The sequence below is a fragment of the Oenanthe melanoleuca genome, chromosome 4 (assembly GCF_029582105.1).
Source record: "Oenanthe melanoleuca isolate GR-GAL-2019-014 chromosome 4, OMel1.0, whole genome shotgun sequence".
Classification (NCBI taxonomy): domain Eukaryota; kingdom Metazoa; phylum Chordata; class Aves; order Passeriformes; family Muscicapidae; genus Oenanthe; species Oenanthe melanoleuca.
The window spans coordinates 752836-768164 of record NC_079337.1 but is presented as its reverse complement, the minus strand read 5'-3'; the positions used below and the strand labels follow the sequence as shown (position 1 = coordinate 768164).

The 15329-nt window shown below is 43.8% G+C and overlaps 1 protein-coding gene across 4 annotated transcripts in view; it reads right to left on the bottom strand.

The window, feature by feature from the left end:
• The window catches only part of ANKRD17 (ankyrin repeat domain 17), a 67837-nt gene extending 66902 nt beyond the window's left edge, over nucleotides 1–935 (bottom strand). For all 4 annotated transcript variants that reach the window (XM_056490533.1, XM_056490534.1, XM_056490535.1 and 1 more), the window contains exon 1: nucleotides 438–935. In XM_056490533.1, the coding sequence (XP_056346508.1) occupies nucleotides 438–806 (369 nt within the window). In that variant the 5' untranslated portion in view covers nucleotides 807–935. The remainder of the gene's footprint in view (nucleotides 1–437) is intronic.
• Nucleotides 936–15329: the final 14394 nt, after the last annotated feature.

The following is a 15329-nucleotide window of genomic DNA, read 5'->3' as shown; positions in this document are numbered from 1 at the left end:
CGCGCCAACACCTCTCCAGCCACGCAGCCAGCACTCGGGCCTATCTCCGGAGCCTCACCCCGGGCCTGCCAGCAGCACTCCCGCCGCACGGCTCTCCCTCTCCGGGCTCCCATACCCCTGGCGATACAGCACATGGCACACAGCAGGGCAGAGAGCACCTGCGGCAGCTCCCGGGCCTTGCCCTTCGGGATAAAGCCACAGCAGGGAAGAAGGCGGCCGCTGGCTGCGGCTCCCCGGGAGCCCCCGAGCCCTGGGAAAGCCGGGAGCGCCGGCCCCGCATCCCGGCGGGCAGGGGGGACCGGCGGCCGCTCGCCGGGGCCGCGATCGGCCGTGCCCCGCCACGAGGTGCTGCCCCTTGCCGGCTCTGCCGCAGGGCCCAGCTGGAATTATGAAACCGGATCAGCAGGGAAACCCCCGAGGCCTCCCCCACGCCGTACCTCGGAGACCTCCTCTTCCTCCTCCTCCTCCTCCTCGTCTTCCTCCTCCTCCTCCTCCTCTTCCTCGTCGTCGCTGCCGTTGTTGCTGCTCTCGCTGCCGCCGCCGCCGCTCTCGCTGCTGCTGGCCGGCCGGGCCGCCCGCCCGCCGCGCTTCGCCTTGCCCGGCACCGCCTTCTTCTTCAGCAGGAGGTCGCACACCCGCACCAGCCCGGCCGCCCCGGGCCCGCACGGCGAGGGGGCCGCGCCGGGGCCGCTCGGCCCCTCCGGGGGACCGGGCCCTGCTGTGGCGCTGCCGGCCTCGCCGCCGCCGCCCTCGCCGCCTCCCTCCTCCGCCGTCACCGCTACCGCCGCACCGACCGCCTTCTCCATGGCCGGAGAGGAAGGAAAAGGAGGAGAAGAAGGAGGAGGAGGAAAAAGAGGAGGAGGCGCCCGCGGCCGCCGCTGCCTCGGTCACCTCTAGCGCCGCCGCCGCCGCCGCGCCAACTCTCGCGATACTTCCTGCGGCCGCCGCTCGCGCCGCTCTCGCTCCCCTCGCGCGGCGCGCGCTCCCGCTCTCCCCTCACGCCGCCCGCTCCCGCTCCCCTCGCGTCCCTTCCCCGCTCCCGGCAACGGGACCGCGGCGGCGGCGGCGGCCGCCAGACACCCCTTTCCCCCCGCCTCCTTCCCTTCCTTCCGCCCGCGCCGCCGCCTCGGTCACCGCCCCGGCGCCGGAACCGCCGCTTGCGTCATCACCCTCAGCCTTCAGCCCGCTCCGCCTCGGTAAGGGCAGCGTCGGGGAGCTCGGCCTGGCCTCCTCGGGGGGACCTTCCCCGAGAGCCGCCCGTGGGCTCAGGGGTGCCGAGTTACCCCCTCAGGGCCGGCGGGCCCCGCGGTCCGTGGGGCAGCGCTGCCCTCAGAGCGTGAGGGAGCGCGCCCAGGGCGGGAAACCCCCGTGAGGGAAGGGCCGTGTAGAGAGCCCGCGGCCCTCAGAACTCCGCTTGAAAGCGATGGTCGCTCGTACTCTGCGGACAGTAGGCATGAAAAAGCAATCTCCAAACGCCTCGTATAATAAAAAATTTCAGCGAAAGGGTCAGAAAATAAATTGCTATAGTATCACCGAAAGTGGTGGTCAGTGAAACTGCAGAGCACGGAATTCCAGTCAAAAGTGATGTCCAAGGAACAGCTGGACATGGCAGCCAGGGCGCTGGTCACCTTGACAAGGTGGTGATCTATCTAAGGTTGAAGTCAGTGGTCTTGGAGGTCTTTTTCAACCTAAGCGTTTCTGGGATTGTGTTCTTCCACACAGCTCCCACCAGGTGCTCCGTGTTCAAGAGTCACCTCCAAACCCCTCTTTTACAACAACTTAATTACAATTTCACTAAAAATGACAAACATTAAGATGCCCATGTCAATTTGACCACATTTTTTAAATTAAACCCTTTGAAAATGTCATCATGCCCTGATTCAGCCCTCAGGCCCCCAACCCCAGATTTTCATCCCCAGAATGTACTTGGGATACTAATACTGTTGCCTCCATTAGGGCAGACCAAGTCCTGCAGTAACCAAAGTTAAATGTACGTTAAATACAAGTATAAATTTAGGTTAAATACGTTAAATATTTGAATTGTGGCTTCCTCATTAGAGAAATTGGCTTTTTCCATTTTGGAAATAAAAATTATTTTAACCACCGAAACACGTGATTGTAAAGATCAGTGATGGCTCTATGCATTGGTACACTGTGGATGTTTTGGAATTGGTGTTTCAAACCAACAATGCTTATTCCAGTTTTATTTTACAGAAATGAAAAGAGATGGTCATTATTTGACTGCTTAGGTGTTGTTTCTTTTATTTGGCTGACATTGGAGAGCACTGGTCAGGTCTGAAATGACACATTACTTTTTAAATAAATCCTCAACTGGTGCTCATCATGGAGTCTGCACAGTTCCCCCCAAGTCCTCACGTTACTGAAATCCCACCCAAACATCCTCTGGATACGTGCCTCTGGATGTGCTTAATAAAAGGACTGCCTTGGTTGTAAGAGCCCTGTGTTAAATTACATTATTTCAGCTGGAAAACACTGACACAGACTCTTAACCTCCCAATTCAGAAGATTAGCCTCTGATCTTCAGGGACAAGGTCTAAACTGAACAATACCTTTATAAATAGCTCTGCAGGTGATAGTTTGAGGTGATCCAGGAGGAATGAACCGAATACTTGAGCCACCTACTTCCTACTTCCCGGTGTGACTGCACAGAAATCTCAAACCACACCAGCACGAGATGTGTGATGGCAGATCAATGACAACAACACTTTTGTCCTCTTATATACTTTTTTTTTTTTGCGTTAAAATTCATGCAAATGCATTGGTTTTTACTGGTTTCTATTGGGGTGCAAGCACAGATTAAACATTTGTTATTTGATACAATTATATGTAACATTATTTAGCATTTATGTTAAGTATTATTTGTTGTCATCACAGGAGGCAGAAAAGAGAACTGCTGAGTGAATATAGGTAATCTCAGTCCTACAGCCTGAGATTTGTGGTGTGGTGTGACAAGGGTGTCACTTTTCCAATGGATAAGCTTGGAAAAGTGACCTGATCTTCATGGTTTGATGCGAGAGGTGACTGTTTTTAAACAAAATACATCTGAGATTGCTCTGGCTGCACAGGTTGTCCAGATGCAGCACAGTCACCCACGTGGCTCCGGGAAGGGTGGCTGCAGAGCTGGATTTTACCCTTGGAGCTGGTAGCTGCCCTCCCTCTGTCCCTCCCCAGGATGGAGGGCGGGGAATGGCCTGGAATGCACGTTCGGCCGCAGAGCTCGGGCTGCGGCTACTCCCGGCTATGTTGTATCCCAGCCCTGCCTTTGATACTGGGCGCCTTTGCACCTTATTCCAAGTATCCATTCCGGTTGTTAGACTTGGAAAGGGGCCAGTTCCTTGCCAATGAGGCAGCCCTAGTATTTTATCTCCCGGTGTGGTGCTCCCAAGCCCAGGATCAGACGGAGCAGTTAGCAGCAGCACTTGTGCTGGCACAGGCAGAGTGGCCTGCCGGAGACTGTTTGTTCCGTTTCTTTTATGGCGGTGACCTCTGTTCTGATCAAAGAGTGGTGCCTCCTCATGTCGCACTGCAGAGCAGCTCCTTTTCCTCCATTTCACAGCACCCAGTTTAGTTTATCCCCGCTCTCCCTGCCATCCTGGCTTCAGCCTTTTGTGCTGCAGCCTTTCCAAAGAAGGGCAGTGGAGCTGGGGAAGGGTCTAGAGCATTCACGAGGAATGGTTGAGGGAGCTGGGGGGGTCAGCCTGGAGAAAAGGAGGCTCAGGGAACGTTCTCACTCTCTAGAACTCCCTCTAGGAGCGTGCAGCCAGGAAGAGGTCGGGCTCTGCTGCCAGTTAATGAGCAAGAGAACGAGAAACAAGCCTCAAGTTGTGCCAGGGGAGGTTCAGGTAGGAAATGAGGGAGAATTTCTTTGCAGAAAGGGCTGTCAAGGGCTGCTCAGGAAAGTGGTGGAGTTAGCATCCCTGGAGGTGTTCAAGGGACAGCTGGACAGGGCACTCATGCTCTGCTCTGGTTGACAAGCTGGGGATTTGGCACAGGTTGGTCTTGAAGGTCTTTTCCAACCTAAATGACCCTGAGATTCTGTGAGTGCAACAGCAATCAAAGCACTTGAGTTCTTCAGAGAAACTTGGTTTTAGAACCATAGGGCTTATAAGATTTGATTCTGTTGTGGGCAAAAGCTGCTAACATGTCTGCTCCTAATCTTGGGATGGTTTGAATGCCTTGGGAAGGGGTGACACTTCTCCAGCATTTTATATTTTAGAAACCCAAACTAAAACATTCATGTAAATACTGTGATAATCATCAAGACATAACAAAGGAGTAAATAATTAAGATTTTTTTTATTTAGGTGGGCTTTTTTTGTTGGGGTTTTTTTTTTTCTTTTTTTTTCTTTTTCTTTTTCTTTTTCTTTTTCTTTTTCTTTTTCTTTTTCTTTTTCTTTTTCTTTTTCTTTTTCTTTTTCTTTTTCTTTTTCTTTTTCTTTTTTTTCTTTTTCTTTTTCTTTTTCTTTTTTTTTTGTGTCCCAGTTTCCACAAGGGTATATGACTCATAGCTGTGTTTCCTGTTCATAGGGCTCTTAGGGAATGGATTGCATATCACTGAAAAGTCAGTGTAGGCTCTAATTAGGGAAGTAATACCTAAAAAACACATTTCCTTCCCTTGGTGAGTCTGTGAAGTCAGTTAACTTTGGACACTTGGATTTATTGGTAGCATAAAGCTGCAGGAAATCGTGGAATCATAGAATCACAAACTGGTTGGGGTTGGAAGGGATGTTAAAGATCACCCAGTTCCAGTTTCCCGCCATGGGCAAGGACACCTTTCACTAGCCCAGGTTATTCCAAGCTTTGTCCAGCCTGGCCTTGGACACTTCCAGGCATGGGGCAGCCACAGCTGCTCTGGGCAAGCTGTGCCAGGGCCTCACCACCCTCCTAAATCTTGAGAAAAATTATAATCCTTTGTTATCTCTTTCATTTGTGACTACTGCTTCTGTATTTATTCAGTTTCCTCCAGGCTACTAGAGGAATCATTCCACTGAGCACTCCATAGGAGTAGTGGGAAAGCTTGGGATCTGGATTCAGTGAATAGTTTCAGGAACTGCCTCGTGTGTGCCAGATTCCTTACAAAGTTCTACAGGACAAACAATGTGTTGACACCTCTGCTGTGGTATAATTATCCTCATGGATCCGCTTTCAGTTTCATTTATAGCTGCTGATGCAGTGTCACTGTCAAGGTCAGGAAGCAGGGAGCATGGGCTTTGTTTTCAATTAATACAGAGACTGAAAAAAGTTATAACTTCTTGAATTTTTAACCCACACTCAGGATTCCTACAACTTCCACAAGGCTAAAAAGTTGACCATCCAAATAAACTTTAAAATTAATCCAAACCCCCAGTCCTGCCTTTTTCACCAGTGAACACTCTGGTTGTCTTTGGTATGTACAGGTTTGCCATTGCTGCAGCTTCCATAAGTGCTGGAATGTGTGTCTTTCAGGGAACTGTGAACCCCAGGTTGTGTTGTCTCAACACACACAGCAAAGGGACTGGCTCACTTGACCATGTTGGCTCACAGCATGGGAGATTCATCTGAAATGGGAGGCAAAATAAATTAAAGTTAGACCACCACAACTTGTTTTAAACAAAAATAATAGAATTGGAGCTGTTCAGTAAGTGTGCAATGACTGCTGTGCAAGGCAAAGGGAGAAAGAAGGAAAAGAACACAAATGTTTGCACGTTTAGAAAAGTGCAGTTTTATGTTATACACATTTTTAGCCTTGTCTCAACCATTCAGTTTTAATCTCAGTAAATTGCACATAGAAAAGACTGACTTAAAACATATTTTATGTAGTCATAGCATTTGGTTTAAATTACATTTTTAAACTATCTCCATTTCTTCATTACAGCAGGTAAAATATCAATAAATAATAAAGAAAATGAAGACAATCCAGACAGATGGAGAATTAAAGAGGAGCAGCACTAGCCCAGGAGAAGTGCACAGAGTTACAGCAGAAGGTAAATTTACATTACTGTTAACACTCAAACCCTTCTACTCTGAAAGCCCCTCTGGGATCAACTTCTGCCTGTTTGGTGCACTAAGTCTGGTGATTTTGCCATTGGCTGTTCTTAATTAGAAATACACACTTATATCCTGCTCAAGTGTCTTGCAAATAATTTGCATTCGATCTCAGATACTGATGTTGCATGTTCTGTTAGTTGCTCTTAAAACATCCTGCCAGCATGCCAGCATGCCAGGGAGAATTGTGAAGGGAAAAACAAGTCCAGAAAGCAAAACATTTTAACAATTTATTCAATGAAGAAATCCCCATGTGCTCTGCTAAAAAACAAAACATTTGTTCTACTATATATTTAGTACTTTGGGAGTCTTAATGAAGAAATGGCTTAAGTACTTGAAATCCTAAAATGCATTAGTACTCTGTGAGCCTTACATTTTAACATGTGTAAATGATTCTGAAGATGTGTTTCAGGCTCCTAATTTGCTTGATAAGCTTTCAAAATTATCCTTTTTGAGTACAAAACTGAAAAATATAATGGCAAATAGAGGCAAAGGGCACCTGGACAAAATTCTGGATTCATCCTTATTCTCTTCAAGTGTGGTCAAAGCAAAAATAAAACAAAGACAAAATAAATCCTAAGATAAAGTGAATTTTTTTGTGTATTTCATGTATAATGGATATGTAATCCAAAACTGTAAATTACACCTCTCAAGCCAAAGCCACATCACCTATATTTGAATATCAAAGTTTACATGTCGAAGTAATGTTTTTCTGGGTTTGGGTTTGGTTTTTTTTTTGAGGGGGGGTGGGTTGGTTTTTTAAAAAATTTTTATTACTGACATTTAAGGCAGCATCGGCTGTGGGCTGCACAGGAGTCAGCTAGAAGGTTAAACATTTCTTACACTTTGTGTTTTGCCTGGGTTCAACCAATCCATAATGATATGGAAAATGATAATTTCTATAGTAACCACTTTTTAAGTAAACAATTGATTAGTTCTGAAATTAGTCCTTGAAACAGCTTCTCCTGGAGCAGCTTGGAAGATCTCACTGCAAGCAGCCTTCTGCTGGCATGCAGAACAACAAGGATCAGGCTTTTTTTCTATCCTCATATAGAGTGTGCCTTGAAAATATTTATCCTCCCAGGGCAGTTTTATCTCTGGATAAGGAAGGGAGTAGGAATCTCTATGTAAAACTGGGTAAGACCTTGGATTCACTGAAGGCAGTGTAAGAAATGCCTTTGATATCTCAGCAAGGCACTTAAAGTGGAAGAAGAACATTTTTACAAAGTTCAAATTAGAACTAGGAAAATTGTCTACAAGTTTTTGATGGTCTAAAGTTCCCTAACCCCCAAGGTCCCGTGGAGCCTCTGTTTTCAACAGAACCTGCCCTCACTTGTTCACTGCATGCTCTTTCACTTATTGTGGGCTCCTGCTCAGTTTTAGGGGCCCTTGGGACAGGTTTTTAAAATCAGAGAGCTCCATGTTTGTTATTTCAGTTGGACTCAGTAGGTGGAGCTAAAAGCCGGCAACACCCCTTCAGCTAAAACTAGTCTGATTTTAACTCTCTCCAATGCTTCGGAAATTCGTTTTTACTAAAGCATTTATTTCTTAAATATGTATGTCCTGAAAATTTCATATTACTATGAAGTAATAAAGATGAAGTGGGGGTTTTTGTGTGTAATTTATTTCCAGCAGGCTAAACAAGCATTTCTGTCTGTGTGTGGCATTTACAATGCCATTGACTTTATTGCTAGCTAGTTACAAAGTTAGGAGCTGCCTTGAATAGCTTTGTGTTCCTGAATCAGTGACCTTTTCAATAAGGAGAAAAACTGCTGGTGGGATGAATTTTCTTTTGGTCACTTGTCATTCTCTTATTTTCTTCTCGATGATTCTGAGTTCATTTATATTTTTTAAATGAGAAAATACATCAATGTCAAACTTACAACTGCCTGGTGAGCGAACCTATGAATGTCTTGAAAGGTAAATCTGCATCTTTTATTCTCATTCATGAATTTTGCTGCACAGCCTCAGCGCAGTTTTCTCAAGTGTGTAATTTTCAACTACAGACAATACATTAATTTCCAGTACTTAACACTGGAACTGGAGAGCTTTATGAGCATTACCTCATATCTTAAGGAACTTCTCACATTCTATATTTCTGATGCATGTCTTTAATTTAAAAAGACTCACATAAGGACAAACATTCTTCAAGAAAAATGCCTCCATAAGCCTTACACAAATCAGAGCACCAAATAAATTGCATATCATTACTCATCATCCAATAAAATTTTCTCTCCGTTATTAATCCAACCCCAGTGAGGACTGATCTCTTTTTCAGACACATCATTGTGGCCATTCCCTACGATTGTCACTTTCTTTGCCCACAGGAACATTACATTTTACTCAGTTTTGAGGTCCATGGCCTCTTCGTGCAAATTGTTCTATTAACAGTAGGTGGCAGATTTCTCCTGCCTGAGAGCTTACAAAAAGCTCTCATCATCGGGCTAGTTATTATGGAATGCTGATACTTGTTTATTCAGGACACACCGCAGCTTTCCTGGCCAGAGCTCTCTTTCAGGAAAAGATTAGGCTTGAACATCAGTTTTAGAGTCATCTCAGTATTACCTGAGCTAGACCTGCTTTTTCCAAGTACATTTCCTACTCTTCCACTAACCAATCTAAAAACATTTCTGTGATTTGGTGTGAAATAACTTCCTTAAAATATTGTAGGGAGGGTTTAAAATCTGCATGGAAAGGTCCAAGATACAATCTCCCTTTTATCAAGCTCACTTTCCAGTGAAGTCAGGCAAGTTTTGGCACTGACTTTGACATGACCAGAATTAGGTCAATGCTGAATGTATTTCAAAATCCTGCATAGAGGACCTGGTAACTTTTGTGAGTTGCCAAAGAGCTCCTTAAGCAATATCAGTGCCCAAGAGACAGGAGTCTCTGCTTTGTCCTGCTTTAAGTCAGTCCTTTCTCAGCCTAAAGTGCAGTTCCATACTAAAAGAAGAAAGGAAAACTTGATTTTTCCTTTCAGAAGTGGAAGCAGATAGGTTGCCTAGCTGATAACAAAGAATCAAATAAAATAATCTTGCTTTTCTTTGAAAACTAACTAACTCATACACTGAAGTTCCTTGGCAAGCCTAGTCTCAATTTGAACTTCTCCACACAATAATTTTTAATTCCAATGTTACATTGTTCTGGATTGAATTTTATGACCAGCTTGAGTGTGAAGTTTTCTTCTTGTGGGTGGACAGGTAGGATAACCTAAGCCCACGTCAGGGGAGTTTCTGTTTTATAATAGTGGGATAGTGGGAATGACATGGAACACTATAGCCATGAGTCTCTGATAGCACACATCCCAAGGTCCTGGGGCAACAAGCCACTCTCCATCACCTTGGAACAGTCACAGCCACCAGATGTTGTCCCCAGTGACTGGGAAAAGGGAAACTTTTTATAAGAGGAGTAGAAAGCATGACCCATGCAACTATAGACCAGTGAGGCTCACCTCTGTGCCAGGGAAGACCTTGGAGCAGATCTTAATGGAAGCAATGTTGAGGCACATGCCAGACAGAGAAGTGATCCAGGACAGCCATCACAGCTTCACTGAGGGCACATTGTGCCTGACCAAACTGGTCCCCTTATGATCATCAAATCCTACCAATAACCCAGCACAGGCAAGGGCACCAACAAAGCATGTAAAGTAACTGTATCCAAAATGTTTCACTGGAAACAGCAGTTTTACTGATAAACTGCTAAACTTTCATAAAATCCACAGTTATATTTCCATATTGGCTCTGACAAACCTGCAGGGAGAGCAGGCTCTGTACTTGAGAGATTTCTGTCAAGTGATGCAAGGACATTCGTATTCTGGGATATCAAAGGAACCATCCCAAAACTCCTACTTGCTGACAGCAAAAAGGCAGCAGTGCCCAACAGTGCAGCAGGACCTCGCAAACCGTGAGACTTGTGTTAATATCAGGCCCTCAGCATTTTCAGGCTTCCTGGGCTCACCAGGAACAGTCTCCTCAGTCTTGACTTAGCTCTAGGCTGTGCTCTCTGCCAGGAGGAACTGGGAGAAATTGGGTTCAACACACAATTTGCCCACCTTCCAATCTCCCAGTCCAGGGAGCCAGGAATCTGCCTAGATCTGCACTGACTTTAAGGGAAGCCTTAAGCCTCTTGGCACTGGGAATAGCTCCAGGGCCTAGACACCCACTCTGTGTTTCCAGCACCCAGAGTCAAGGAGGACAGACAGAAACCCAAGTTCACCCTAAACTGAAGGTGCCAGGTAAGGGCACTACTACATTAACTGTTATAATTGAATTTTCTGAGTTGTTTTTGAGACCTGCAGACAGGCTGTGGATCTGCCTGACTGGCACTATTGAAGTGCTGTTGGTATGAGCAGAAAGGGCCTTTGGGCAGAAAGCAAATGTCAAGGACTGTCAGCATGGGGCTGGAGGGCACCACAGAGGAATGCCCTTGCGAGTGTAGCCTCTGCCCAATTGATCCAAAAGACAGCACCAAAAGCTTCATGTGCAAAGAGTTTGTTAATATTTCTTTGCATGACTTAAGAAGGATTCTCAGTTTAGTGTTCAGATTTTAAAAAAAACAAACCAAATGTGACAGTTATTTAGGCTTTGCACAGCCACAGATCTTCCTGATATTTCTCTTTAGTTCCTCAGATGTATGGACCAATCTTTTGATAACTTAGTTAAGAGAACGACAAGAACCATACAGTTCTTTGCTAAGCTCAATTATAGTTTTTGTTCTCTGATGAAATATTTCTGATTCTGGGAATGAAGTACTGAGGAACTTTCTAAAATCAGGTCTTCCTGAAGGCCCTCAAATTCAGAGATTGAATTTCCAACCCCGATTATTCACTCCTTCCAAAATCAGAATTTATAAGCACTACTCTAAAGAAAACTGCCATTTAAAATGACTATATTTTCATTTTTCAAAGTTTAGGGCTTTATCTTAAGAAATTGTTTACTCAGGAATAGAGGAAAGGCTGAGAAAAGAATTTATCTCCTTAACACTTGAGCATTTACAAATTGTCTTAAACAGATGAACTAGGATCTTCCCAAGAAAAAAAACCAACCAAAAAAAACTCTCAAGGCCCTAACAGCAGAAGAGAACAATTATAGCAGTAACACAGACCCTGTTTCTATGGAGGTGGACATGAAAGAGAAAATATTTATCAGCTTGGCAGTTTTTAGGCCAGAATGGGAAAACCATAAGTTTACAACAAAACAAAAGAAAAACAAGGCTAGTAAGAGTGTCAGCACAGCCAGGTGATGCAGTGACATTGTGGGGGGCAGCTGCGAACTGCAAAAATTTTCCACAAGTCCTACAGCCCCTCTAGGCATACAGGATTTTTTTCAACTCTTAAAGTGTTTCAAGTGGAGAGCAAACCCAGTGGCTCCCAGAATCATTAGTTAATTTTACACATGCTTTGTTTCTCATTCTAGCACATACACCTGCTCACACTTAGAAAAAAAGTTGTGGCCATATTTTTATAAAAATTGGAGGTTACAGACAATGGGCCTAAAGAAATTCAAAACAAAAAGATGCTCCAAACATTTCCTGCTGTTCCTCAAAAGTTTTTAATATTTTTTTTATTGCTAAAGCTGAAGTACATCAAAGTTAGGGAGGAAATATTAACAGTCTCTTGCCAAACAAAAGCTTTCAGCTTTGGCTCTTGACGGTACCACGTTAAATGGCTCTTCTCTCCTGCCAAAGGCCATCAGGTAGCATTGCAGAGCAGCACAGAAATTGGAAACAGAGTGCCAAAATGATTCTAGGGCACAAGTGAATGCACTGGATTCCAAAGGCCTCCAGGACTTTTGTAAGAGGAAGAAAGATCCCCACTGATAGTGCTATCACAAGCCAAACACCAATCACACCACCACAAAGATTTCCGTTCCAGAGACAATTATCAAAGGCATTTGAAGAAAAAAATCCTCCTGAAAAGGAAATTTTATATTTCCTGAATAGAGCAATGCTGCACCTTGGGTATTTCTTACCCACATCTATTTTGCATTTAGATACAAAATTTAGATACACCCATACCAAGATATCACACTGAATTTTTTTAGGGACCTTAGAAATGGATAATAGGCAATACTCAGCTATTTTGTGGATTACCTACATGAACTTCCAGAGAAAAAAGTCACAGGGACATGGAAAATAGAGACAAGTTCTGAGATGACTCATAATTGATACCCTCAAAAAGCACTGGAGGCTGTAAATTTAGATCTATGCAAGCAACTGAATGCTTAATAGACAAAGCAAAGCTGTTCTTGCACCTGCTGCCAAGGAATGATGTTGGCAAATGGTAATTAATAAGGAAAGCAGCTACATCACTACATTGTGGACTTGTGAGACAAAGGGATCAAATGTACAGGACCAGCAATAATAGTCATCCTTGTCGAGTGAAAAATCCTTATTTGAATGCTCAAGAGCTCACTAACACAGCAGGTGAGTGCCTGATGCCAGAAGATGAACAGCTGAGTATCAGAGCTCATCGATGAGGGGGAGACAGCTGCCATGCAATGCTGTTAGCTCCACCTGAGCAGGTCTCTGCCTGTTCTGCCACAGTGACCAAACCCCTTCTGTCTTCATGTTTGCTTGTTTTCTATCAGCGAGTCCATCTCTGTTCAAACAAAAGCCATATATCTGAGATGTCTGGCTCATTCTGCACAGGAGCCAAACATCAGAGATAAGAATGGCAAACATGAGGCATCAGGGCAGGAAAAAAGTAATACCTGATATCTGTCCATGTGTCCCGAGCTGCAGACTTTTATTTAGAAATATACTGATCGTTATGGTTATTAAAAAATAGCTATGCACTGCAGCTACTGGCACAGGAATGTCTGTCTCTAGGTTTGGTGTGTCTCATGGTCCAGTCCCTCAAACAGATTGATTGGTCTTGAAAAAAGGAAGAAACAGCAGGAAATAAACCTGAGGGCCACAAAAGTAAAGGGTTTCTTGATGTCCTGTGGGTTTTGAAATAGTTAGCACAGTACTTACTTCCCAAAAGGGCTCTGATAGTTGTTCTTATGAGCAACACATGTGTTTCTCAGGAGCCTCATGCCATATTAGTACATCTCGGTCCACTCTGTTTCTACTCTTCCACTTTGCACAGGCTGGTAGGATGAAATATTTTAAAATTGTGCATTCTTTTCATTTCCAGGTCAATTACTCTCGGAATTAATGTCCCTTGCATCCCCACACTTGGAGTAAAACTAGTTTTCACCTGTAAATTTAGAAATAAATGAGTATGAAAATGGATCATCCTAAAATGCCATTGATAAATTCCTCTTTTTAATACCAGGACAACTTTGTTGGCGTGAACTCAAAGCAGCATGAAAGCACTGAGTAGGAGAAAACTCAGTATAATATTTAATATTGTTAAACAAACATGAGCACTGAAGTTCAGCTCTCAGCAGTTATATGAACCATTGGCATGAAGTACAGGACAGACAACAGAAGATATCTAGAAATAAACATGGACCCTGTATTCCAAACTTACATATTAACTCCAGGGGACCAGGAGAGTTCTTGCTAACACTGCACAATGCTGCAAGGGAAAATTCCAGAGAGCTCTCAAGAAGCAACATTGCACTCACTGTGCTGAATTTCAGCTCTGCCCTCCCAGCCCTTAGCTGTAGTTTTCTGGAGACGTCTTTGGTACAGCCTGAGAGCATCTCAAGAGCCGTTCTAAGGCATCACTTTTTTTTTTTTTTCTAAGGCATCAGTTTTTTACCACCCTATAGTTGTCCACAAAATACCTAAACATGTGTCTCTGTCCCACTGAATGCTCTCTTAGGATTTGAAAGGAGATGGGTCTTCTCTGATAGGGGGATATTGTCAGTAAAATAATTAAAGACCAAATTAACAAGCTCTTTCCTCAGATTTTGTTAGGCTAAAGCAGCACAGGTCTGAAAGGTACAGATTGTTCATCAATTCCCATCATTTCCCAGAAATGTGGGATTTTGCTACAACCACCTGAAAACAGTCCCAATGTCTAACATTATGACATTTCTAATATTGCTCTTCTGCCAACCTGGCTTTCCTGCACCATCCTTCACGTAAGAGTTATCCAAATAACCTATAAATTCCCAAATCAGAGACATAATGCTGTCTTTTACCTACAAAAAAAATCAGGAGCAGACTCGGGAAAACGCAGAAATTTTTTTGCAAAAGCAACAGCCTGTAGAAATGTCATTGTATGAAACTATTCTGTGAATTCACCTCAGTTTTATGTGGTTTTTATTTTTCATCTCAGTTTTTATTCCTGGAACACAAGAAGCATTACCTTGGCATTTTCCTGAATGAAAACTGCCTGCAAATATTTTGAGATTAGACATGTCATTTGCTTTATTTCAAATGTCTTTAAAAGTTCACACTCAAAAACAAAAGGAAGTATTGTGCATGCACTTAGTCAAATCTCCAGAAAACTGATAATAGAATTGTCCTTATTATTCCCATGAGGAATACTACAGAGTTATGGTCAAACTCCCCACCTGAGGAAGAGAAACAGAGTCCAAAAGGGAACCTTAAAGACTAAGGAAGTGTTTAAAGATCACCTGCTTGGCTCTAGCACGTGGGTGCTCACAAAGCAAAGAGCTGCAAGGAAGCACACAGCCTCCAGTTGTGTGGGTTGATATCCACACACTGGGGACATAAATTCATTAAAATAAATTGTAGCATCTCCCACTGGGAAGCTACTCTGCACTCAGCAAGGATCCAACCTTGCACTTGTTTGGGAATTTTTGAAGCATCTCACTGGGTCCTAGAAAAGTAATTTTGATTTTATTCCATGTCCTGGTCCTCTGTGCGAAGTGCACATTTCTTCCTGTGTCTGATCTCTTAAGTTACTGACTGATCAATGGGAAATGTTTCAGAGAGAAGAGCAATGTTTAATTAAGAGATTACTCTTGGGAGGATGTCAGTGCAAATGAGAAATTGCAAAAATTCTGAAATAGCAGCTCTTGCAAATGTTTACCCACCTGTTTGGCTGTTTTCTGAATATTGGTGAACATCAGTACCCACTGAAAACCAGAGCAGGCCCTAACAAATTCAGGTGCTCTAATCAGCAACAGATGTCTAGATTAGCCATCTCATCTTAATAAAGTGATTTAAAATTAAAATTGTCTAATTTCAAGTGGACTGAGCCCTCTCTGGGTCAGTTGTTGCTATACAGTACCAACATGCTTTGCTTTTGAACAAATACTAGCAAAAAAAAAGCTATAGGATTAGCCCTGATGACTTTTTTGTCTGATGCCTTGAACTCCTTGTTTGTCATTTGATAAGGAAATTTACGCAAAACTTTATCTT